Source organism: Puntigrus tetrazona, chromosome 2, assembly GCF_018831695.1.
Source record: "Puntigrus tetrazona isolate hp1 chromosome 2, ASM1883169v1, whole genome shotgun sequence".
Classification (NCBI taxonomy): Eukaryota; Metazoa; Chordata; class Actinopteri; order Cypriniformes; family Cyprinidae; genus Puntigrus; species Puntigrus tetrazona.
Window position 1 is genome coordinate 7,408,145 of NC_056700.1, and position 21,014 is coordinate 7,429,158.

General features: G+C 37.4%; 1 protein-coding gene across 7 annotated transcripts in view; it reads right to left on the reverse strand.

Annotated features, from left to right (window-relative positions):
• Nucleotides 1-7,297: 7,297 nt before the first annotated feature.
• The window catches only part of st3gal3b (ST3 beta-galactoside alpha-2,3-sialyltransferase 3b), a 44,151-nt gene continuing 30,434 nt past the window's right edge, over nucleotides 7,298-21,014 (reverse strand). For all 7 annotated transcript variants that reach the window (XM_043255673.1, XM_043255692.1, XM_043255666.1 and 4 more), the window contains 3 exons: nucleotides 15,907-16,053; nucleotides 13,167-13,313; nucleotides 7,298-9,870 (listed from right to left, as the gene is read on the reverse strand). In XM_043255673.1, coding sequence (XP_043111608.1) covers nucleotides 9,781-9,870; nucleotides 13,167-13,313; nucleotides 15,907-16,053 — 384 coding nt within the window. In that variant the 3' untranslated portion in view covers nucleotides 7,298-9,780. The remainder of the gene's footprint in view (nucleotides 9,871-13,166; nucleotides 13,314-15,906; nucleotides 16,054-21,014) is intronic.

The window sequence follows — 21,014 nt, forward strand, 5'->3', positions numbered from 1 at the left end:
CCCAAATATTTTTTTTAATATATTGAATACCATCCAAAATTCAACTGCAACTTACCATGTTCACAGAAGTTGAAAAGCGTTATCATAATGGTAGCTAATAAAAACAACTCCATTCGCCGCTTTGATTTGAATCAATAGACTTAATGTGATTTTAATCACAGTTGTTCTGGCTCTGTGCGATTCATGGTCCCACAGAGAAACTTGGAGAATGAATTTGAGCTGTGAGCGGACGCATCCATTCTTTTATTAACCTGATCAGTTCCAACATGCACAACTTTACAAACAAACGATGCTTAGGCATGAAAAGATGTTAATAACGTTCATGTTTAGGAAATGTTAATATTTTCGGCTTTTGTCGAACTTGCTGGACATTTAGACATAAGATCCAAGCATGACGTTTAACCGTCTTTGTCTACCATATGCTATGTTTAACTGCCTAATACCTTTAAAATAATAATAATAATAATAATAATAATAAAAATAAATCAAATAAATAAATAATAATGCATTTCATATTTAATAACTTTAGCTATCTTTTAATTTTATAGTGTAAAAAAACAAGTAGCTAATGCTGATTCATGAGCTAATTATTCAGGACTGTTTATTTATGCAGTAAGCGCAAATAGCCCACCTTATTGGCAGAGGCTATTTGCACTAGCTCCGCCCACCAGCGTGTAATTGGAATAGTCAACATCACAAAAGACGGTTACGACTCGTTAGCCCCACCGGCGTGGATGGTCAAGCGTGTGGATTTGCGATCGACCCGGGTTCGAATCCTTCTTTTTGGCAAACTATTTTCTTCTTACGTCAGAAAAGCAGTCATTTTTAATAAAAATGAAGGGAATTATCAAAAGGCAATGTGTAGAAAGGGCTTTTGTTCCAATAAGGTGGCGTCCATTTAATCATTTGAACAAAAAAATTTAATTGTACAATTATATCAAAACTATTAAATTATACAGAGTTATTATACTGTTTTATAATGTATTACAATACCGAGGTGCAGATAATTGCCACTATTTGCAATTCTGCCATTTTAATAGTGTAAATAGAATCTATAGCTATTTGTACTAGGTGTAAATAGCATATTACTAAAACAAAAATAGCATCTATCGCTAAGAAAATATGCTATTTTCACTTAGTGCAAGCCTGTGCTGTTTACACTTTGTGTAAATAGCATCTATTGCTGTTTGCACTTAGTGTAAATAGCCTCTTTCGCTAACGTTACACTTAGTACAAATAGCCACCGCCTAACTATTTCCTAAGGAAAGGTTTATATCGTTATTGTGAGTAGCTTGCTGTAAATACCTCATACGAAATGTCATAAAATGCCACCAAGTACAAACTGATACCGAGCGGACGTGTTAATATAGACTGATACAGATTAGTAAAATAAAATATGGGTTTGCTGTTATTTTTCACGTTTCACAACGGCGAAATGCCATCACAAAATATATTTTATGCGAAACAAACATTTAAAAATAACACGTTTTCCCCTATCCTATAATCGAAAAACGTTTCAAACACAGTGATTCTCGAAACGGAATCAGGCACAAGCGTTTCATTAATATAGCCTACGTCTCTGTCGCGACCACAAATCGATCTGTTCATACACACAAAAAATACGTAAATATATAATCATAATTAAAAAACAAACAAACATGGGAAATAGTTTCGTTCAGACCCATATACTTCCGTGGAATAGCAAAGAGTATGTCAGAAAGACAGCCTCAGTCACCATTCAGCTTCACAGCATGGCAAAAACGCAACGCAAGTGAATAGTGACTGAGACTGCCGTTCTCTGCCATGCTGCCTAACATACTGCGCCTTTTCTTTCTTTCTTTTGGTAAGGTGATTTTATTTCTGATTAATTTTTAATTCCTGCTTTTTTGTTACATAATGTAAGATAGGCTATCTGTGTCATTATTTTCAATATATTTCAAACAGTTAAACTCAAGCATTTAAAAATAGTTCAAAGAGCAGACACTGCTGCGTTTGACAGGCGATATGTCAGACAGCAGATATAAGGAACTTCTCAACCGCCCTCTCTTCCCCCAAAACAGCCACCTAATCTTTAGCGGAGTTCCCTCCACCTACAGACGTGCGTTAACTTTGGCACTCCTTTCACTACAAACACCAGGCTCAAAGCACAAAGACTGGTCAAACAGGGCCTCGTTCGCTTTAGGCTTTCACTAAACACTATAACATATTCTGGGAGGCTCTCCTGAGCTCTATTTATAGACCAAACCAACAATGCACACAGCTGAGTAAGAGATGGAGGAATGTGAATCACTGATGGTCCTACAGACGATCCATAACCAGCGTAAAGTTCAAGTTTAAATAGACTGATTGGGAAACCTCTCATCGTAACCAGGGTTTCTCCTCAGGTGACCCTGCTTGAGCCACAACGGAAGGCAATGCGATTTAAACAGATAACATCGCCGAGTATGTAGCCGTCACGATTTTCCGAAGTTCCTTTTCAGGAGCACCACAGCATGTCCCACACAGGGTTTCACCAGGTGCGCTCTAGGTATTTTCCAAGCTAGAACATTTCAGGTTTTTTTCGATGTCCCGGGGCGGTGGTGCTCAGCCGCTGTTTCGTTTGCGCTCTTTATAGTACAAAGATTTATTACTTACAGTGTTTTTAATAGCTGATTACTGGCCATTAAACAGCTGGAGGACATCAAATCTGTAATTTATCTTGATGAAAGAAAACACAAAGTAGATACGCAGATGACTTCAGTGCGTAAAAATAAGAGAACGTCAACTGGGCATGAAAACGAATTCACTACTAAAAAAATAAGGCAAAAAATTCAGAAGAAAAGGCCTGAGCGCACGCCTTCTCTGATATAATATGTGGCTGTCTGCTTGAGTAATGAATGCGAATCTGCACTATTGTGTAGGGTTGAAGAACACGTCCTGTGTGTACTCACGGCTAAGCCGATGAGCACACGAACAACAGATACAGGCACCCAGTAAACAAACCGCTCAAACACCATCAAGGGTGACTGAGCTATGACAAACACAACTGACACATGTCCTGCATCCCCTCCCAGTGGCATCAATGCCCTTAGCCTTGAGAGCACAGCTCAGGTTGTTAGCTCCAGATTCAGCAGTGTCACAACAGCAAACCTCTTGTAGTATAAAACATTTTTTATAATGTATGTCTACTACGGTTACTGTCAGGATGGGCCGTTAATGCCCTGGTCTTCAGTTGTTTGTTTATGTATATTTGCGTAAAGCCCTCAAAGCATTGTAAGAACATGCTGTACCCAACTGGAGGTAGTAAATGTCACGAAGAGAGCGAGGTTAGAAAACGAAGCTGTTTGCAGCCACATCTAAAGGAACAAGCTCTCACAAAGCAAAACAACAGTGGCGCACACAGGGCCATTCCTTCCTTTAACATTTTTTTACTATAAAACTACAATAAAACCCATCTATTTTCTTAACCACACACGATTATTCTAATTATGCTGTAAAATCAGGACCATTTTTTTCTCTAAAGCTTCACATAAAAAGTGAGAGACACGTAAGATCAGTTAATCCGCCAGTTAACAAAACGCTTATCGTCACGTGCACGTCTGGGTATCTTTAAGTTATTATACCGGCAGTGAAACCTTCCATCGGCATGAACTTATGCCAAGTTATCCCAAAAGTTATTTAGCTAATTCTCATGAGCATGGTACAAGAAACATGGTTCCAGATGTGTAGGTCAGTTAAAAGTCTTCCTCAAGCGGCTTGTTTTACATTCACAATTACACAGAGAAACATTCTCCTTCTGTGACTCGGAAACATTATTACAGAGCGTCCGAAAATGTAATGATTTTCAATAAAAAACCAATAAAGTCATATGAGAAGATCGTTAGAATGGCTCGCGATGGCCAGCTTTGTCTAAAGGAAGGTCTGCGGCCTCAACCACTGCACGAAAACGAAATGTGGTGGCGTTTAGAAAGAGGTCACGATACTGTAACTCCAGCTAGTATTCGCTTGACTCTGAACATGTTCTGGCTGAAAGCTTCCAGACTAACGTACAATATGCACCAATCTCATGTGTCACGTTAAGCGAACAGACCCCTCAGTCAACGTGATTGCCCTACGGTGAGAAATTCTGTGGTTGATGGACAATTTATAGGCTGTTTCGCTCACCTTTTATGAGGTATGAGCCAGAGAATCAAGGATTGGATTGCTTATCTAAAAGGAAACACAGCTGAATTTACATCGGAGTGCAAAAGCGTCAAATTATGGGAGTTTGTTTTCTAGGGTGGCTCCTTATTGAACTCCATCAGTAATGTGTGAGAGCTTGTATTGTAGTCAGGATTTTGTGGTTGCAAAGGGACTGTTCAGGCACCTCCAAGACAAACGGCCAGAATACAGAGGAGTGTTTTCGTGCCAAAATGTTGAAGGTTATATTACTGGCCTGTATTTACTGCAAGACATGCATTACCACAGTCACTTTAAAGGGCCTGAGTGTCAGCCTATCAGAATACAGTTATAACATCCAGCAGCTGCACCGCTGCACTCTTCCTGCCCCAGGCCCGGCTGAGAGCATGTCCCACTGTTAGGAGCAATCTTCCAGAGCTCGGATGAAATCAGATCCTTGTACAAAATACACTTGAGCATTAAAATAAATAGAGAGAAGGAGAGAATCAAATAAAGCAATATTATCCTTCACTTCATTTTCACATCTCTTTTTCAGACTTTGGGCATGGATGGATGGAACAAGGTTTTTTTTTCAATTTTACTACCAATCGCCATAAAATATCAATTGCAAATGTTATTAAGGGGAGATGCCGCAGGCAAAAACGCACCTTTTAAGTTTGACATTTTTGGCTTTTTGGTTTTTCAGACTACTGGGAAGAAAACATCCAAAAGACACTGTTTCTTTTATCTTCTAGTGTCAATAGATGGTTCGTACAGGTTCAGATGTTTGTAGAAATATAAGCAAATAAGCACATATTTCATTAACCAAGTCTAGTTTATTAATAAGTGTCTAGTGTACAATGCACTGCCAGGTGAAATTAATAACATTGCTAATATTTCTACAGTGGCCTTTGTCAAAGGAAGGGATAAATCAGGGAGCAAGTGAACCGTCGGTTCTTGAATGTCACACATTGGAAGCAAGAAAAATTGGCAAGCGAAAATATTGGCCGTGATTTTGCCAATGTGCCAAAATGCCAATTTTTGAGGGCCTAGCATACCAATGTTCAAGAACGTTCGAGGTGTTGCATTTGCCTCCAATTCCTGACTTCTCGATCTGATTGAGCATCTATGGCATGCGTTGTACCAACCTTACAACTTCCAGGACATAAAGGACCTGCTGCTGAGGTCTGGACGCCAGGCAACACAGCACACATTCAGATGGTTTGTGGAGTCCATGCAGCAAGAGGTGGCCTACACAATTATTAGGCAGGCAGTTTTAACGTTGTGGCTAATCAGTGTATATCATGTTGCATACTGACTTGCTTGGACTTTACATTGATTCACTATTCTCATTTTTTACTCTTGATCATCTACCAAAATGTTGTTATAATCCGATCACAGTAGACATTCTAAAACAAACAGGCAATTTTTAAGCTTAAAATCTCTTTATGACGGAATGAGTAAATCTTTAAAGTCTCCCTGCATTTGACAAGTTTTTCCTAATTCCCTCGTCTTTAAAGCTTTAGTTCAGAATTTTCTTTTATACTTACACTTATGTCAACCAAACTTGTATGTCTGCATTTCTTTCGTAGAATACAAAAGGGGATGTATTTTACGAATAATACTCACCCTCATTTTCTTTTACAGTGAAAATACAAAACAAACACTAACAAAATCATTTACCATAAAAGCTCCCCAACTGCAGTCTACATGACTCTATATGTCATCTATTCTTGAGCCAAATAATAGTTAAAAGACTTGCTATTTTAACCCATTTTTTTGTCCTCCGGTCTCTTACGCAACACTGAGATGGAGCAAGGACTTTCTCCAGAAGCTTATTTTTTGTTTTCAGTACTAAGCTTTAAAAACAAGCCTGTAGGTTAGATAGCGTTGTATATGTCCTGGTTGACTTGTAATCTGGCTGCGGTTTTGACAGCAGGTCATTCTAAGTGCAGTTGCTTCAGGATGCTCTGCTGAGTCCTGGACATCTACTTCCCCCCCTGGAAAATCCCAATTCATCATCATAGGAAGGTCTACTCTAAATAATACAGTGATTAATCACTCCTGTTTAGGCTCTACATCACAGCAGCAATCAATCAGTAGGCTATAAATATATGCAGAGAACAATTATATACCAGTATACAATTACAATTCAGCATAGTCACAATATTCTGTTGATATTTATTTAAATATTCAAATGCCTCGCAGGTCATTAACGAAAAAGCATGCAAACAAGTGAAAAACCCTCGACTGATGTTTTTTTTTTTCCAGAACAGACTCATGGTGAAACTACGGTACTGCTACTATGATTTAGTCACGCAGTTGTCAAAACTCAACCCTATTTTTTTTGCATAATTATTTTTACATTACACACTAAGCCGAGTTAAATAAAATGGAAAAAAAAAAAAATGAAATCAAAACATTTGTTTATATAATGATAAATGTCTTTAACATTTTAAATAAATCAAACAGAAAAAAGCTAATCAAACGGCCCCTAAAAAGGGTCACTTGTTCAAGGTTAATATTGTGAAGTATCAGGATTTAAAACGATCAAGAAACATTCATCTTATGATCAATGATTAAAACGGTTGTGCTGCTTACATCCGCATTAGGATTCTTTGATTAACTAGGTTCTTACTTAAAACAGAAATCTATTGTATTACAAATATCTTCACTGTAACTTTTGATCAATTTAAGATGCCTTTGCTGAATAAACCTATCTATTCATTGATTTTACTGATAGTGTACTATACCTACATGCATTTTTGGAAAACTCCATTATAGACAAAATCAGTGTAAGAGGTTTTTTTTTTTTCCCCATGGCACAAATTCAAAACTATTATCTGTGAACAATGTCATCCATCCATTTTCCAAACGGCTTGCACTACGTAGGGTCACAAGGATGCTGGAACCCATCCCAGCGCCTCTTGGGGAAACACCCTGGACGGATGGCCAGTTCATCACAGGGAAAACACACAGAGACAAACACATCGACCGGCAATTTTACTGCTGAATAATGTTTTGTGTCAACGATATTTGCTATAACGGATAATGGGTCGTTTTTGAAAGAGAAATGCAATGAGTTGTTCTTGATTTATTATGATTGTGATTTATTGTAAGGCACAACAAAACCATAAAATACTGCTAGATTTGATTTACGTAATATTGAAATAATCAAGTGTTTATTGAGAATGAACCACATACAGTACCTTCGATTTCTGATTGAAATATATTTTGCACTGTCTTGGAAAATGGCAGAAAAAAAATAAAGATTAGACACAGTCTTAAAATTCAATTTAGGGCCAAAATGCCCAACACATTATACATACATATATGTATGTATATCTACATACATATATATAAATATAAATAATACTTTTGTCCTCCTAACTCCAAATGATCAGAATTGGATTATCTGTGGTATAATGCACAGTATAAATGCACCTTCTACGAGAACTCTTTCAAAATGTGCTTCTCTCTGTCAGGATGATGACTGCTCCCTGCTGCGGGATCTTGATGAGCCGAGTACCAGATGTAGTGAACATCTACGCTGTGCAGTTTTGTAGTTTCATTTGATAAACTCTTGTCGGTTAGTGCAACAGGACTCTGCCCACGTTGCAGATTTTCTCTGAAAGCTCACAGCTCAAACTATAACACACTGGAACAAGTACTTCTTAAAATGGCGTGTACTGCCAAAAAAAAAAAAAAAAAAACATACAAAAACTCATAACTTAAAAATAGTCCTTCTTGGTGTATTGGTCTCAAACCGCTGCCTTTGGAAAGTAAAGACGCAGAATTTAGGAATTCAGGATGGCAGTGTACTATAACGGCTCCCTGAATAGTTACTAGGGATGCACCAATGCAATACCAGGATTCTATCACGTCACCGATGCAATTTTAGTTTTCTTGTCAGACAAGATGTGGATGATATAGGAACGATCTAAATCAGGATCTGTGCTTTCCTTATGGTTGTTACTGCTGAACTACAAAAAAGGGTATTTAAAGTCTTTAAAATTAAGTTCACGTAAACTGTCAGACTTGCTCCTCTTCATCCCAAGTGGGGCATTAGACAGTTTGTTTCCATTTGGCTCGATCATTTGCAGCATGCAAAAAACAGTCATTTAAACTGTAAAAACCATAATCTGTGCATAAAATGTCTGTGTTTTCATTTAAAAGGACTGTATTTTGTTGAGGGTTTTTGTGGTTTAAAATGTAAAATCTGTTACTGTCATTACTTATCAATTTAATACATCAGTAACAGTTGATAGGGACAATTCTCACTGTTAACTAGCTGCTTATTAGCATGTCTATTATTAACACATTTATTAGTACTTATAAAGCACATAATTTGCATGACCAAACTCTACGCACCCAAACCTACCCAATACTTAAACTTAACAACTACCTTTTAGCTATTAATAAGTAGAAATGTATTTAGTAGTTTGAGACAAAAGTTGTACTCCCTAAGCTTTGGCATATAATATGTATATACGTTTTCTATGGATAATATCCATTTAGCATTTCTGATTACAACAGTCATAATGATAAAACCCTGTTCAAGATGTCTCAATGATCACATTATTATGCATAATCTGTAATACTGTAAAATGTTTTTTTGTTTAAAATTACTGTATTTTGCATTTTTGTTTATTTAAAAAAAAAAGGAGAGGAAGGGGCATTTATTAGAAACTTGAATAGTTAACGTGGCAATGTAAAAAAGTCTTTACTGCAAATTCTAATAATTATACTACTAATTATAAAATTAAGGCTCTCAATTTTTTTTAATAAATCTAAACTTTTGAACAGTAGCACAGAATATATTTTTGTGTGTATTTGGATTTTGTTCTTATTTATAAGGAAGTAGCACGTATTTAGGAAATTTCAACAATGCAGGTATCAGAAAAATTGAGAAAAAGCGGTATTGGTGCACCCCTAATAGGTACTCAGTTTCCCACCTATAACAAATTGTGGTATTAATAATCAATTTTGGAAAGGGAGCTTTCCAAAAAAAAACAAAAAAAAAACAAAGGCCTTCATCTGTGCACCAAAATAAATAACTTAGAGATTGAGCCCCTTTCTTTGACAAAAGAAGTTGTAACATAATAAGCTCACATTCAGGAGATAAAGAGCCTCCTGTGCTCAGAAGAAGGGCTGAATCAAAGACCTGCCTCTGCCCTTCCTCACACTAGAGCAGGATATGCACTGATTGCCCTGGACGGAGAATCACGTGTGAAGGCAGCACCACAGGGGTGGTAGCAGTTCATTAAAATGCACTGTAAAAATCTTTGATATTTACACCGTTAATACATTCAGGCAGGAGAGGAGAGGCATCTCCTCTGAAAGAGGTACATTTGGCACAATCAGTTAACGCTGCGACTCGTTCCTCAAGCGCTGTGTGTGTTGGTCACCTCAAAGTCTCTGATACCTTCCATCTGTACTCGAACAAGGATTGTCTCCTGAGACATTCAAGAAACCTTCAACGTCCTGCTCAGAGGAAGCCTGTCGGTTAGAAGGCACATGTGCATCTTAACTGAGCCATCGCTCCCACGTCTTGAAATCTCGCTCCTTCATGTTGTCTGGTCCAGGGTTTCCCAGGACTCTGCAATTTGGAGTCCTCCTAGAAAGGCACCCACTTTGGGAGGTTCAGATCCCATTGGTTAAGTCTGTGATAATGTTGGCCTTCACCAACTTGCGGAGAAACTCCTTTTCTTTTGAGATGTTGTGAGTCCATGACTGTGGGGGAGACACAAACAGATGACTGTCATTTCTTACTTCATGTGGCCAACTTTCATGCATTTACCTTTTATTCTCATTAGACCAAGAAAGTTAGTTTTGGAAGCAATGATGCTTGCCTATCAGCATTAAATTAGGTGAGAATTGGACCAGCAGCATCCATTAAGATATGCAGGGGCATATGAGATATATTGGAAATAGTGTGGTGGAACTATGATGTCACTTTTTAGGCAAAAACCCTGGAAACCCGTGAAGAGTTACGTTTTTATTTTTATTTTTTAAATGGGACTCCAGGACCTGTCTGAGACATTAAAAGTCAGTGGTGGTGGTGATACTAAAGGCAAGAGACTGTGGTGCAATAATTCGTTTATAGCCCAAGTTCACTAACTTTTAAGTTCTGGTGCTTTTATTTAGGTGTCAAAATGTTAACCAATGAGACTCAGGCTGATGATAAACGGGGCAACTTTTGAAGAAGTATTGCCGATCAACTTTTTTGAAGCAATATTTCTTGCGCACTTCCCCACTGAGAATCGGTAACGAAATTCTATATGGATACTTTAGATCGACCATGGGCCGGCCCCGTCTCAACCTTTGGCCCTTTGAAGGCAACATTGCTTAAAAAGTTGCAGTGTATTGTCAGCCTGAAAGACATAACTGATCTTTTATCATCTTTTATCAACAGATTGCACGAAAAGGTACAAATAATTTATTTGCACATGAAGTCACTGCTGTGGAGCGAAATGCAGCTGGAGAGCAGGAAGCAATTCTTCTATAGAGAAATCGCTGGCAAGAGATTCAGAATGCTATTAGTTGTTCATGGATGCTTAAATTGGTCAAACTGACAAACCACAAACCTCATATAAATGCAGGATTCACTTTTAAAACTACTTGTTCGCAATCAGTGTTAGTTGCTTATATCCACTGCCTCGATGGAAGGCAAGTAACATAAATAGATAACATAAGGATCAAATCCAACAAATGTCGAGATTTTCTGTTTAGACCTTTCTCTTGTAATAGTGTCTAAAGCAGTACAGTATGGACTTTCCTCCATCTCATTTATTCTGCTTTTCACTTCCTGCCCTCCATCTGAATTTTTGTGCGTCATCAGAATCACATGACTTCAAACAAGCTACGAGGTATAAATTAGCCACTAATTCGCCAAAATGTATATATAGTGTGTTGAATGTGCTCTTAAAGTGGTACAATTAACTGGATATTAATATTTATATAGTCTGGTACAAACTGAGACATTATAAACTTTGTTTTTTGTTTATCGTAATGCTGGAACATGGTTAAAATGGCAGAGACTATGAGACAGAGATTACTGGTAAATATTTTATCTGTGGATGATTGAGATATTCCATTCAAAAATAAAATAAAATAATTAAATTTTTTTTTATTGTGTACCACGAACAAAAAGCTAAGTCGATTATTAAATCCACAGCACCTTACATCTATGTATACAGTCTTTTATTACAACAATAACAGATCTCTGAGTCACAGGAGAGGGATTGAGTGTGTTTTGAAATCAAAGAACTGGAGCTGTACTGACTCCTGCGAAAACCATCCTCTCCAGTTTTCTTTTAATATCCTATTGTTCTTCAACATGATAGCAACAGAACGCCACAGCGGAGGACCTACAGGCCTGGTATTGCTGGATGAAACCAGAGCTTTGGGTTCCTGTGAGAGGCTCTCAGTCTGAATGGGTGGACCCCACAACTGCCCCTGACAGGATGTTCTGGGCCTTCTGGGGCCACAATACTAAGCCAAAAGCATCTCGTCAGAGTCTCTGGGCTGTCTGCTTCAGCCTGGTCAGCACTTGTGAAGGATTACATTCACAAAAAACCCAGCAGATCCAAGAGTAAAGTTTCATTCTCCAGAAGAGAAAAAAGGGCACAGGCCAAAATGAATGCTGGGTTAAGAGCCTCCTTAGGCCAAACTGCCTTAGGGAAAGAGGGTCTGAAACAATCTCTTCCTTATGCCTCTATAGCTAAAGAATGAGCTCTCTCCATAAGATGTTTCATATATTTAAAAGAGGTCTCTAACATTGTAACATTGTGAATTAATATACGTTTTTATTATTACTATTATATACTGTTAATATAACAGCAGTATTACAATTATTATACAATTATATTTTATATAATTTATATAATTTTATATATACAGTTATATTTTAAAATTAGTGCTGTCAAATAATTAATTGCATCCAAAATAAAGTGTGTTTACATAGCATATATAAATCTCTCATGTTATTTGTAACTCATATTGCATATATATATATATATATATATATATATATATATATATATATATATATATATATATATATATATATATATAATAATATTAACCTATAATACATATTTTTATATACATGCATGTGTTTGCATTTATATAAAGATATTAAATATACAGAGCATACCCCATATATTATGTAAACAAAATATTTGGAAGCGATTCATCACAATTAATAATTTGCCAACATTCATTTATATATAATATAAATTATATGAATATAAATATATACAAGTAATGTAATAATATGTAATTATATGAATATAAATTTAAGTAAATACATGTAATTTCTTTTAAATATATGCTATATGTGTGTTGTATTCACATATGCATATGCATATATATATATATACATATATATATATATACATATATATATATATATATATATATATATATATATAAACTTTTATTTTGGTTGCAATTAATCATTTGACAGTTGTAAATGTTACATTTCCCCAAACAATGTAGTGAAACAAGCTATTACTCTAATCTTGGCATTAACACCGAAAGCTATGAAGTCAATCTAGAGTTGGGATAAATCCCTAGAAACACAAATGCCCTATACTGTTATAGTATGTATGAAGTACTCACTATACAAGGGCAACAGCTTAAATCCCATTAATTCAAGACTAAATCACAGTGCAGGGCAGAAGTCTTAAACTGACAGAACACCAGCAGCAGGAAGTGAGGGATGAATGGTACCTGACTGTAATTTGACAAGGATGGGTGCCACAGCAGTCAGGAGCTAACTATGCGTTAACAGCTCCGTTTTATGATTGTGCTTTTACAGCCATGGCAAATGTGGGCAGAGGGGAATTTATAAAACGCAACAACAAAGTTATCTTCATATGGACTGATCTAAAGCCCAGGACATTCTGTCAATAACAACATCAGTGTAGTGTTTCGTAAAGTACAAAATGTTTTGTCTACTCCTACTCCTAAAAAAACAAACAACACTAAAAAATGAGTCAATTATAGAGACATAAATCTCTCACCTCTTTAATGGCAGACATTTTGACTGTTTCGTAGTAGTGCAAGGGTGCATGAGGGGTGTTCATGTCATAGCCAAATCCAGCAACGGCAACTTCATCGCAGTTATGAAGGGCCATCGTTATGGCGACGGTGCCCAATGTTGGAATGTTCTATGAAAATAAGCACAAATTTATAATCTATAAGATTGTCAGATTATGAAACAAAGCAGAATTGTAACATTTTACCATCAGGTTCTTAACATGCAAGCTGTTCTCCGGTGAAGAGAATATTAAAGTCCATTGAGCTACACTGACCCACAGATTCTTTACCTAAACCATGCTACAAGTTCATGTGTAAATCATGGTGACCAAATATTGATGCAAATCATATGTTAGACCTGATAACACACAAGAAAATACAGTTTATTGCTTGTTTAACAGTGCGTATAATGCTAACATGCACTGTATTTAACATTCAAATATACAGTTACAACAAACTAAATTTGCATTCTAAATTAAATGGACTGTTTAGCCAATAATAGAATCTTATTACAAACCTATGCCGTATTTGCTTTAAGCTTTATCATGCAAAAACATACATTTTGACCAATGTAATTAGATTGACAAATAAATGGCTCGTGTGAGATGATATATACCTTCACACAAAAAGGGAATAAAAAATAATATATTAATAAAACATATATTGATAAAACACACACACACACACACACACACACACACATATATATATATACACAAACACACATTATATTTATTATGACATAAGTGACAAATGAGTGACAAATGATTCTGTAAAAATTAAAATGTCATTAACATCGGCATGAGTAAAACCTCAGATAAGGATGCTTGCTGTGGTATATTTGAATCTATTTAACATTAAACCACTGTCTGTGGTTTGCTTTGGTCCAGCTCTTCCTCAAGGTTGATATGGCATTGTGCCTGAAGCCGTTCTGGCTTAGTTCTACTCTACAATTGTTAACTCATCTTGAGCTGCGTGTGATTAACAATTTGCTTAAACAGACCCCCACCCCTGACACACCAATTTCAGGAGGCAGACCTTCACTTCCTCATCTCCCTGGAGTAGTCAACCATTCTAAATCATTAGCTTGTAGGGGCCTGGGGTCTGATTCACACGCACACACACACACACACACACACACACACACACACACACACACACACACACGATTAGTACTGAGACTGTGTCAGTGTACGTAGCCTTAAGCAGGTGGGTGTTTGGAGTGCTCAAAGGAGGAGGCTGTCAAAATGTATCCCACCTTGATCAGTACCTCATGGGAAGGCTTCCCTCCTGCGCCCCCCCCACCTACACAAACCTTAGGGGCCTGAGCTCTGCCCCACATGCACTGCACATGTTCCACCATTCAGAGGAGGTCTGAGTTATCAGGAGGTGGCCAAGCTCACACACAGACCCTTGTCTGTACTCGTGCCATGATGGGATGGCTGAGAGCTTCATCAAGCCATGATGCTATCGGCATTTATCTACTTAAGTCCATTTTCCTGAGACTGAAAGTAAAGCGTGTTGTTGTTTTTTGAGCTCCAAGTAAATGAGTACTGCTGTAGCCTGTGTTTGAGGTTTGAGGCATGCCACACAGTTCTTTTATGACAGTCTGCCCCGTAGGCTATGGCACACCCAACACCCATGTCTGAATAAAATGTGTTTGCAAATGGGGTGGGGGGTTTCCGAGTGTGGCTACAATATTTCTGACACATTATAATAGTAGAATTTCGTATGTGAAATTATAAACAAGGCTTTTTCACTGAATTTACATGAACTTTCCATTCATTTGTGATTACAGGATAATGATTATTATTTGAATTTTATTCAAATTCCAGACAAATTTACTAATCAATTGGTATTCAAAAAAGAAAGAGAAATTTTAATTTAAATGATGGAAAGTTCAAATTCAATGACGTTTAAGACAGGTAGTGGGAAATTATATGCCCTTCTACCCTGGTTGAGAATAACGATCTGTTAGTATTAAAGAATATTTCTTAGAAGTTCAATTCATTTTAAATAGCAATACTGCATCCAGTTAAATAAATTTAGAAATCAAATTAAAAAAATGAATTAAAAAGGTAAAGGTTCTTAATTTAATACTGAATGCCACACAATCCTGATCACTATAGCTTGAGCAACCCTTAGCGTACAAGGGAATAAATTAATAATAATAAAAAAACAATACAATAAAGTAAAATATCATTACCTTACATTACATTAAATTACTTTCATGGCCAAACAAAGGATTTCCCTGCCTACAGCTGCATAAAGTGAAATGGCAATCTGAAAAATGTATGGAATGCCGAAAAATACAACCTACGTTTATTGGCCTTTCTTATTCCTATTGGCAGGCAGTATTTATTATAATTTCAACTTGTGCATTAATTTGATATACTGGATAACAAGGTTTTAAAACATAGCCCTGTCCAGGTTTGGCAAAAATATGCACCATAAGCTCTCCCCACCCATTGGATTAGTCAAACTACCTTTGACCTATGTTGATCTTTATGGTAATTACAGACTAATTGAGGAAACACGTGTCTAAGGCTTCCTGTGACCCCTATTAACATAAGGTTGACTGAAGGCATTGCCTGCCATTTTGGTTCAATAAACCGCGCAGTCGAACAGTTATTTTTGAGGAGCTACCAATTCAAGTAAGTTCACAATAACGTACCGTAAACAATGTTATGTAAAGTACTAAAATTCAATAAGCATGTTGCTTACCCCTTTACCCATGAGGCCATTGTTCTGTGGAAGGCCAATAAACTGGAAGGCAGCCTCTTGTATGAAGTAGGGGTTGAGGATCCGTATCTCTGATGGTTTCCGGGGGACAGAGTGTGCTACAGACTTCCAGAAGCCCTCTGTTCCTTGCTAAGGAAAGTTAAAAAAAAAAAAAAAAAAATCATGAGAGGGAGGCATTATGATACGGACAAATGGACTCCGCACATCCAGGTTTGCATCATGAAAAATGCATGGAAAAGTTTTATATCATCTTACAGCAGACGTGAAGAAATCATCTCTTCCATAATCATGAGTTCAGACCCAATACATATAATGTGCCATCACTGCATACTGATGGAGGTAGTGTAGACGGCTTTCATTAAAAGTGAAGCAGGCCGTCCAGGTTGGACAAGCCCAAAGGAAGTGGACAAATGAAATCCTGACCTCCACGAGCGTTCGGGGAGCAGCGGCCCCCAGCTTCTCCCATAACAATTACTCCGGAGACCTACAGAGTGCCATAGCTCAGCAATTATTCAATCTGCGACCTGGCACTGAGATCATCAGGTATTAGCGTCCCGACTAGACAAGCTCTGCGAAGCCACGGCAGCACTGCTGGCAAACAGCCAGCCGGGTCATCGGACTTAATGGGAGTCACCTGTTCAAATAAGCAGACTGTTCCTTTGATATAGCCCAACAATAGGAGCGACTATTGAGTCAGGCGAACGGCTTTGAAGCAGTTTTGGAGGGCCCCCGCACCCACAACAAGCCATGGCAAGAAAATATCATCTCTTCTGTCAACGGCAGGGTTTTGCATGAACAGAAGCAGAAATTCTGTGGAATGCTGCGACCACAAGCAGGTGTAAACAGGGAAAAACTTGACAACAACAATAAAAGTCCGGATTCTGGTGCACATGTACCCAACCACAGAGACACAGTATCCAGTGTAGAGTGAAGTATATGCTGGATACATACCTTTTTCCAGAGCAGAACAGGATTTAAAACAGAGTGCGAGTAAACACGTGGGAAATGCGCTGGCATCCGAAGCCAGTAGTGTTTGGTATAAGAGTGATAGGTTGTTTGAAGAAGAAATAAAACAGGAAGTCCCTGATTGATTCTTTTAAAATCACTTAACACAAGTAAGGATGTCTCTGTAAGCTTCGACATTCCTTCCAGTGCATCGGGCTGAGATGGTAAGATCATTTCCTCCTCGAAAGACAGGTTTAATATTGTACAGGAGTTACTCTTGTGACTTACATAACCAAGTTGCTATGGGGGGAAAAAAACAAGAACATTCCTGACTAGACTGTAAATAATTAAATTAAAATTCAATCTTTCATCGAAAACATTGAGTGTCGGCAGAAGCTTAGGTTCAGCTTACTCCAAATCCTTTCAAACAACACTGAATTTTGTATTGATTTGTTTGTCTGTTCATTCATTATTCATATATTCATGAGGTATTAAGCACTAAAGGCTGCCAGCATTAATATTCTCGCACAGGTGTATTGAGGGCTGTGATTTTTATAAGCAGTTATTAAATGTCCCAGACAAACACTCTTGCGTTCAGTTGGAACAATAAAACGCTAAATGTTTACTGAACATACAGTGGCTAGAAGATCACCGGTTGGCTGATTAAACGACTGCTTCCATCAATTCAAATTCAAATAAATCTTTTTCTAAACACAAATCACAAGATTTTAACATGTTACATAGTTGAATAAGAAGAAAAAAAAACCCAAAAATGCTTGCCTAAAAACAACTAAATATAAAATACAGTTATTTATTTTTCCATACTCACATATATCTGTACAGTTGGAAACAGTACTGGAAAATGTCAATAGAAAATACAAAGAGCACAGTGACATATCAAAGTATCCGAACAAGCCCAACCCAAGAGTTAGCCTAGCCACAGACTAAACAAGTTAAACAAGTAAAATTTTAAATAGTAGTACTTAAGTGAATGTCCAAAGCTGACTCCATATACATTTTATTTTATTTGAGAAAGAAATCAATATTATATATTTAGCAAGGACATATTCCGCCAAATTATTTGATAAAAAATTATAATAGAATAAGAAAAGAATAAAAAAATGATCTTACAAAATTTTTAGGTATAATTTGTCAGACTTTTTATTTTGAAGTGACAAAAAAAAAAAAAAAAAAATTAAAATTGGCCTTTCTAGATTTTCTTATTGACAACTGTTTTCAGAGCACTGCACCAGCCTGATTCTGGTTTGCATTACAATCCCACCAAAGTTAGACAAGGTCATTCTAAACATAGCTCTATTGTTGACATCTTCTACATTGGTTCCGCCTGGCTTTACTCCAGACCTCTCATCGGCATTCCAGGGAATCACAGCCAGGAGTGCCGGGAAAGAAAAAGTGAGTGAGAGATACCCTGACTGATCACCTCTCCAAGCCCTCAAAACCACAAGTCGTCTGCAGTGCAGGAACTTTAACAACTGCCACACTTTTGTCAAACAGGACAGCCCCTGAAACTGATCCATCTAATAAAGCAGCAGGTGAGAGAGGCCTCTCAATTCCCGAATGCAGCTCCAGCACGCCCTTAACAAGCTTCCAGCATGGCTGCCGAGTGTTAAATCACTCCATAAAAATCACAGGCCACATCGCCGGCCTCTCTCTCCATCAGCCGCTGGAAACGAGAGGTCAGGGTGAACGTTGAGCGGTGGCTGGGAAAACCTGCTTCTGACTGCAGATGTGTGGTGGGAAGAACCTTTCCAAGAACAACTGAGGAGAGGATTCTTTATTAAGAAAAAAAATACTATCACTGACAAACCAGAAACGTAGAGCATAAACTCAACTTTTTAGATATTTGATGTGTAAAAACCATGTTTGGCTTTTTTTTGTTTAGCAAATGAGGCAGAAATGAAATGGAAGTAGTGGTACATAATTTATTCCTCGTTGAATTCAAGAAAGGAGCAGGTTCAAACTGAATAAAAGATTGGAGAAATCTGGCATACATTACCATTTCAGAAGACTAGGAATTACAAGATCAAAACTGAAATGTGTATGGACTAAACATTCACAATAAGACCAACAGCAATGAGAGCAATAATTTAAGCAACAGACTTTGTATCTTGGTTTCTAAAAAGTTCACGTTTCACGTTTAAGGTTTTAACATTTTTCCTGATTGAACAGAAAATGCATTTGATGTTCATCAAAACACAAAATTACATTTAGTGCTTGAAAAATTAGCATTTTAGAGCTCAGGTTTCAGGAAGGAATATGTAAAAGTTGATGTCATTTGCAGTGAAGTGTGAAGCGCAGTGTGAAAGGTATTTGATTTGTTCTCCTTTGACATCGGTGTAAACACTTCTGATTTCTTCCATATGTTAGGCAAATGTATGGCTTAGCAAGGGAAGGCAACAAACATAAAAGGCAAACGTCTATACGTTCTAAAGTATAAAAAATAATAAGAAACATTTAAATAAAAAAATAGTAGTTGTAGTAGTCATTTTAGGAATTAACTATTAAGTTGCCATGGCAAGGCTAAATACATTTTTTCCCAATTAAAAAAAAACACTTTTGGAAAGTATCTAGATTGGGTTGTACAGTATATAAGGTAGACAACCTAATAATTGGATTTTCAAAAGGCAAAAGAAAAAATACTTCCAAACAACTTCTAAAAGATGTATTTGTAACGTTCTTCTGTTTAGCGATGGAAAAGATAACATATGTTCTTTTGTGAAAATTTGGTCACCCTTTATATCTTTTATAACAAATCCGCATTTAGGCAATGTACTGAGACAGGAGAAGACAAGATAACTTGACACTTGACCCATCTCCCTACCCCCGTTTTCATAGACATTTATTTAAATAAATCATTCCTGAATAATCATTTGGTAAGGCTCCTGTGCATGTTTTGTAATTGTTTTGTGCTACTTCCTCTTTTATACCTGTCAGGAGAAACTTCCGACGGGCAGTCCTTTAAAAAATTGATGCTAAAGGAAATTGTATCTGGTCACAGAGGGGCAATGGGTTGTCAATGGACCATTTCACAGGTGCTCACAAGAAGAATAGCCAAAAAAATAGCCAAGGGCTCCTTTGTATTACGCGAAAAATGCAGCTGTTCTCCTCAAAATAATCACAACCTTTTCTCTGCATCTCTCAAGATACTGCACGCACGGTTCAAGCCGAGGAAAACACAGGCTATTTTGAAAAGGTTTCCTGTTTATCTTTAGGTTTATATTTAAAAGGTCAATAAACTTGGGAGGTACACTGTTAAAGTGAAATGATCTGTTTTTATGGTGTGTGCTCTAGCCGACAGAGCTGCAATCAAAGCCCGTCTTCTAGAGGCTCAGGCACGCTGTCAGACAGATGTTGTTTCTGCTGCTCTAGTTGCCATGCTCTGGATGCCTATAAACATATCAGGCCAGATGACAAATTTGCAACTGCAACCAGGCTGTGACATATCAACATGCAAATTTATACCACCACAGTCAGTGCTGGAGCCTGATAAGAAGTGTAAACCTGCACTGGCAAACCATTTCAAACCCCAGGCCCTGCGTGATTCATATGAACTTCAGTTTGTATATAAAGCACTGAAGGTTTATGAGCGCCCCAGCAGAAATGTGCACATTTCGTAGAGCAGTCATCCAGAGCGGGTCAGGTTCATGAAATCTAAATCCCGTTGCTCTTGACCGGGTCAGGAATCCAAACTCTATAGGATACTCAGATGACACTTCTTTTGTTAGCGGGAATCTGAGCTATTTGCTCATTTTTGTTGTGTCAAGTTATGTCTTGAGCCGTGAGTTTCTGCTTTCTAGACCGACTTGAGTCATCCAGTGTATGAGATCTGCATCTTCACACTTCATAAAGCAGCAAACAGGACAATTGGATCAACTGACTCAATCACTCAGGCTTTGGAAAAAGTTTGTTAATAGAAGACAACCAAAAAGCAAACACCGCGCTTAAAGGGAAAATGTTGTCCTAAGTCTCATGTTGCCAGAGCATAAGAAAATAACACCTCATGGAAATCATGGCCTCGTCAGACTGTATAACTGACATGTAAACCAAACAATCAAATTTTATTTTATCATTTTGTGCCATTCACAAACTTAAGTAAGCCCCCAAATAGCACAGTTTAACATAAA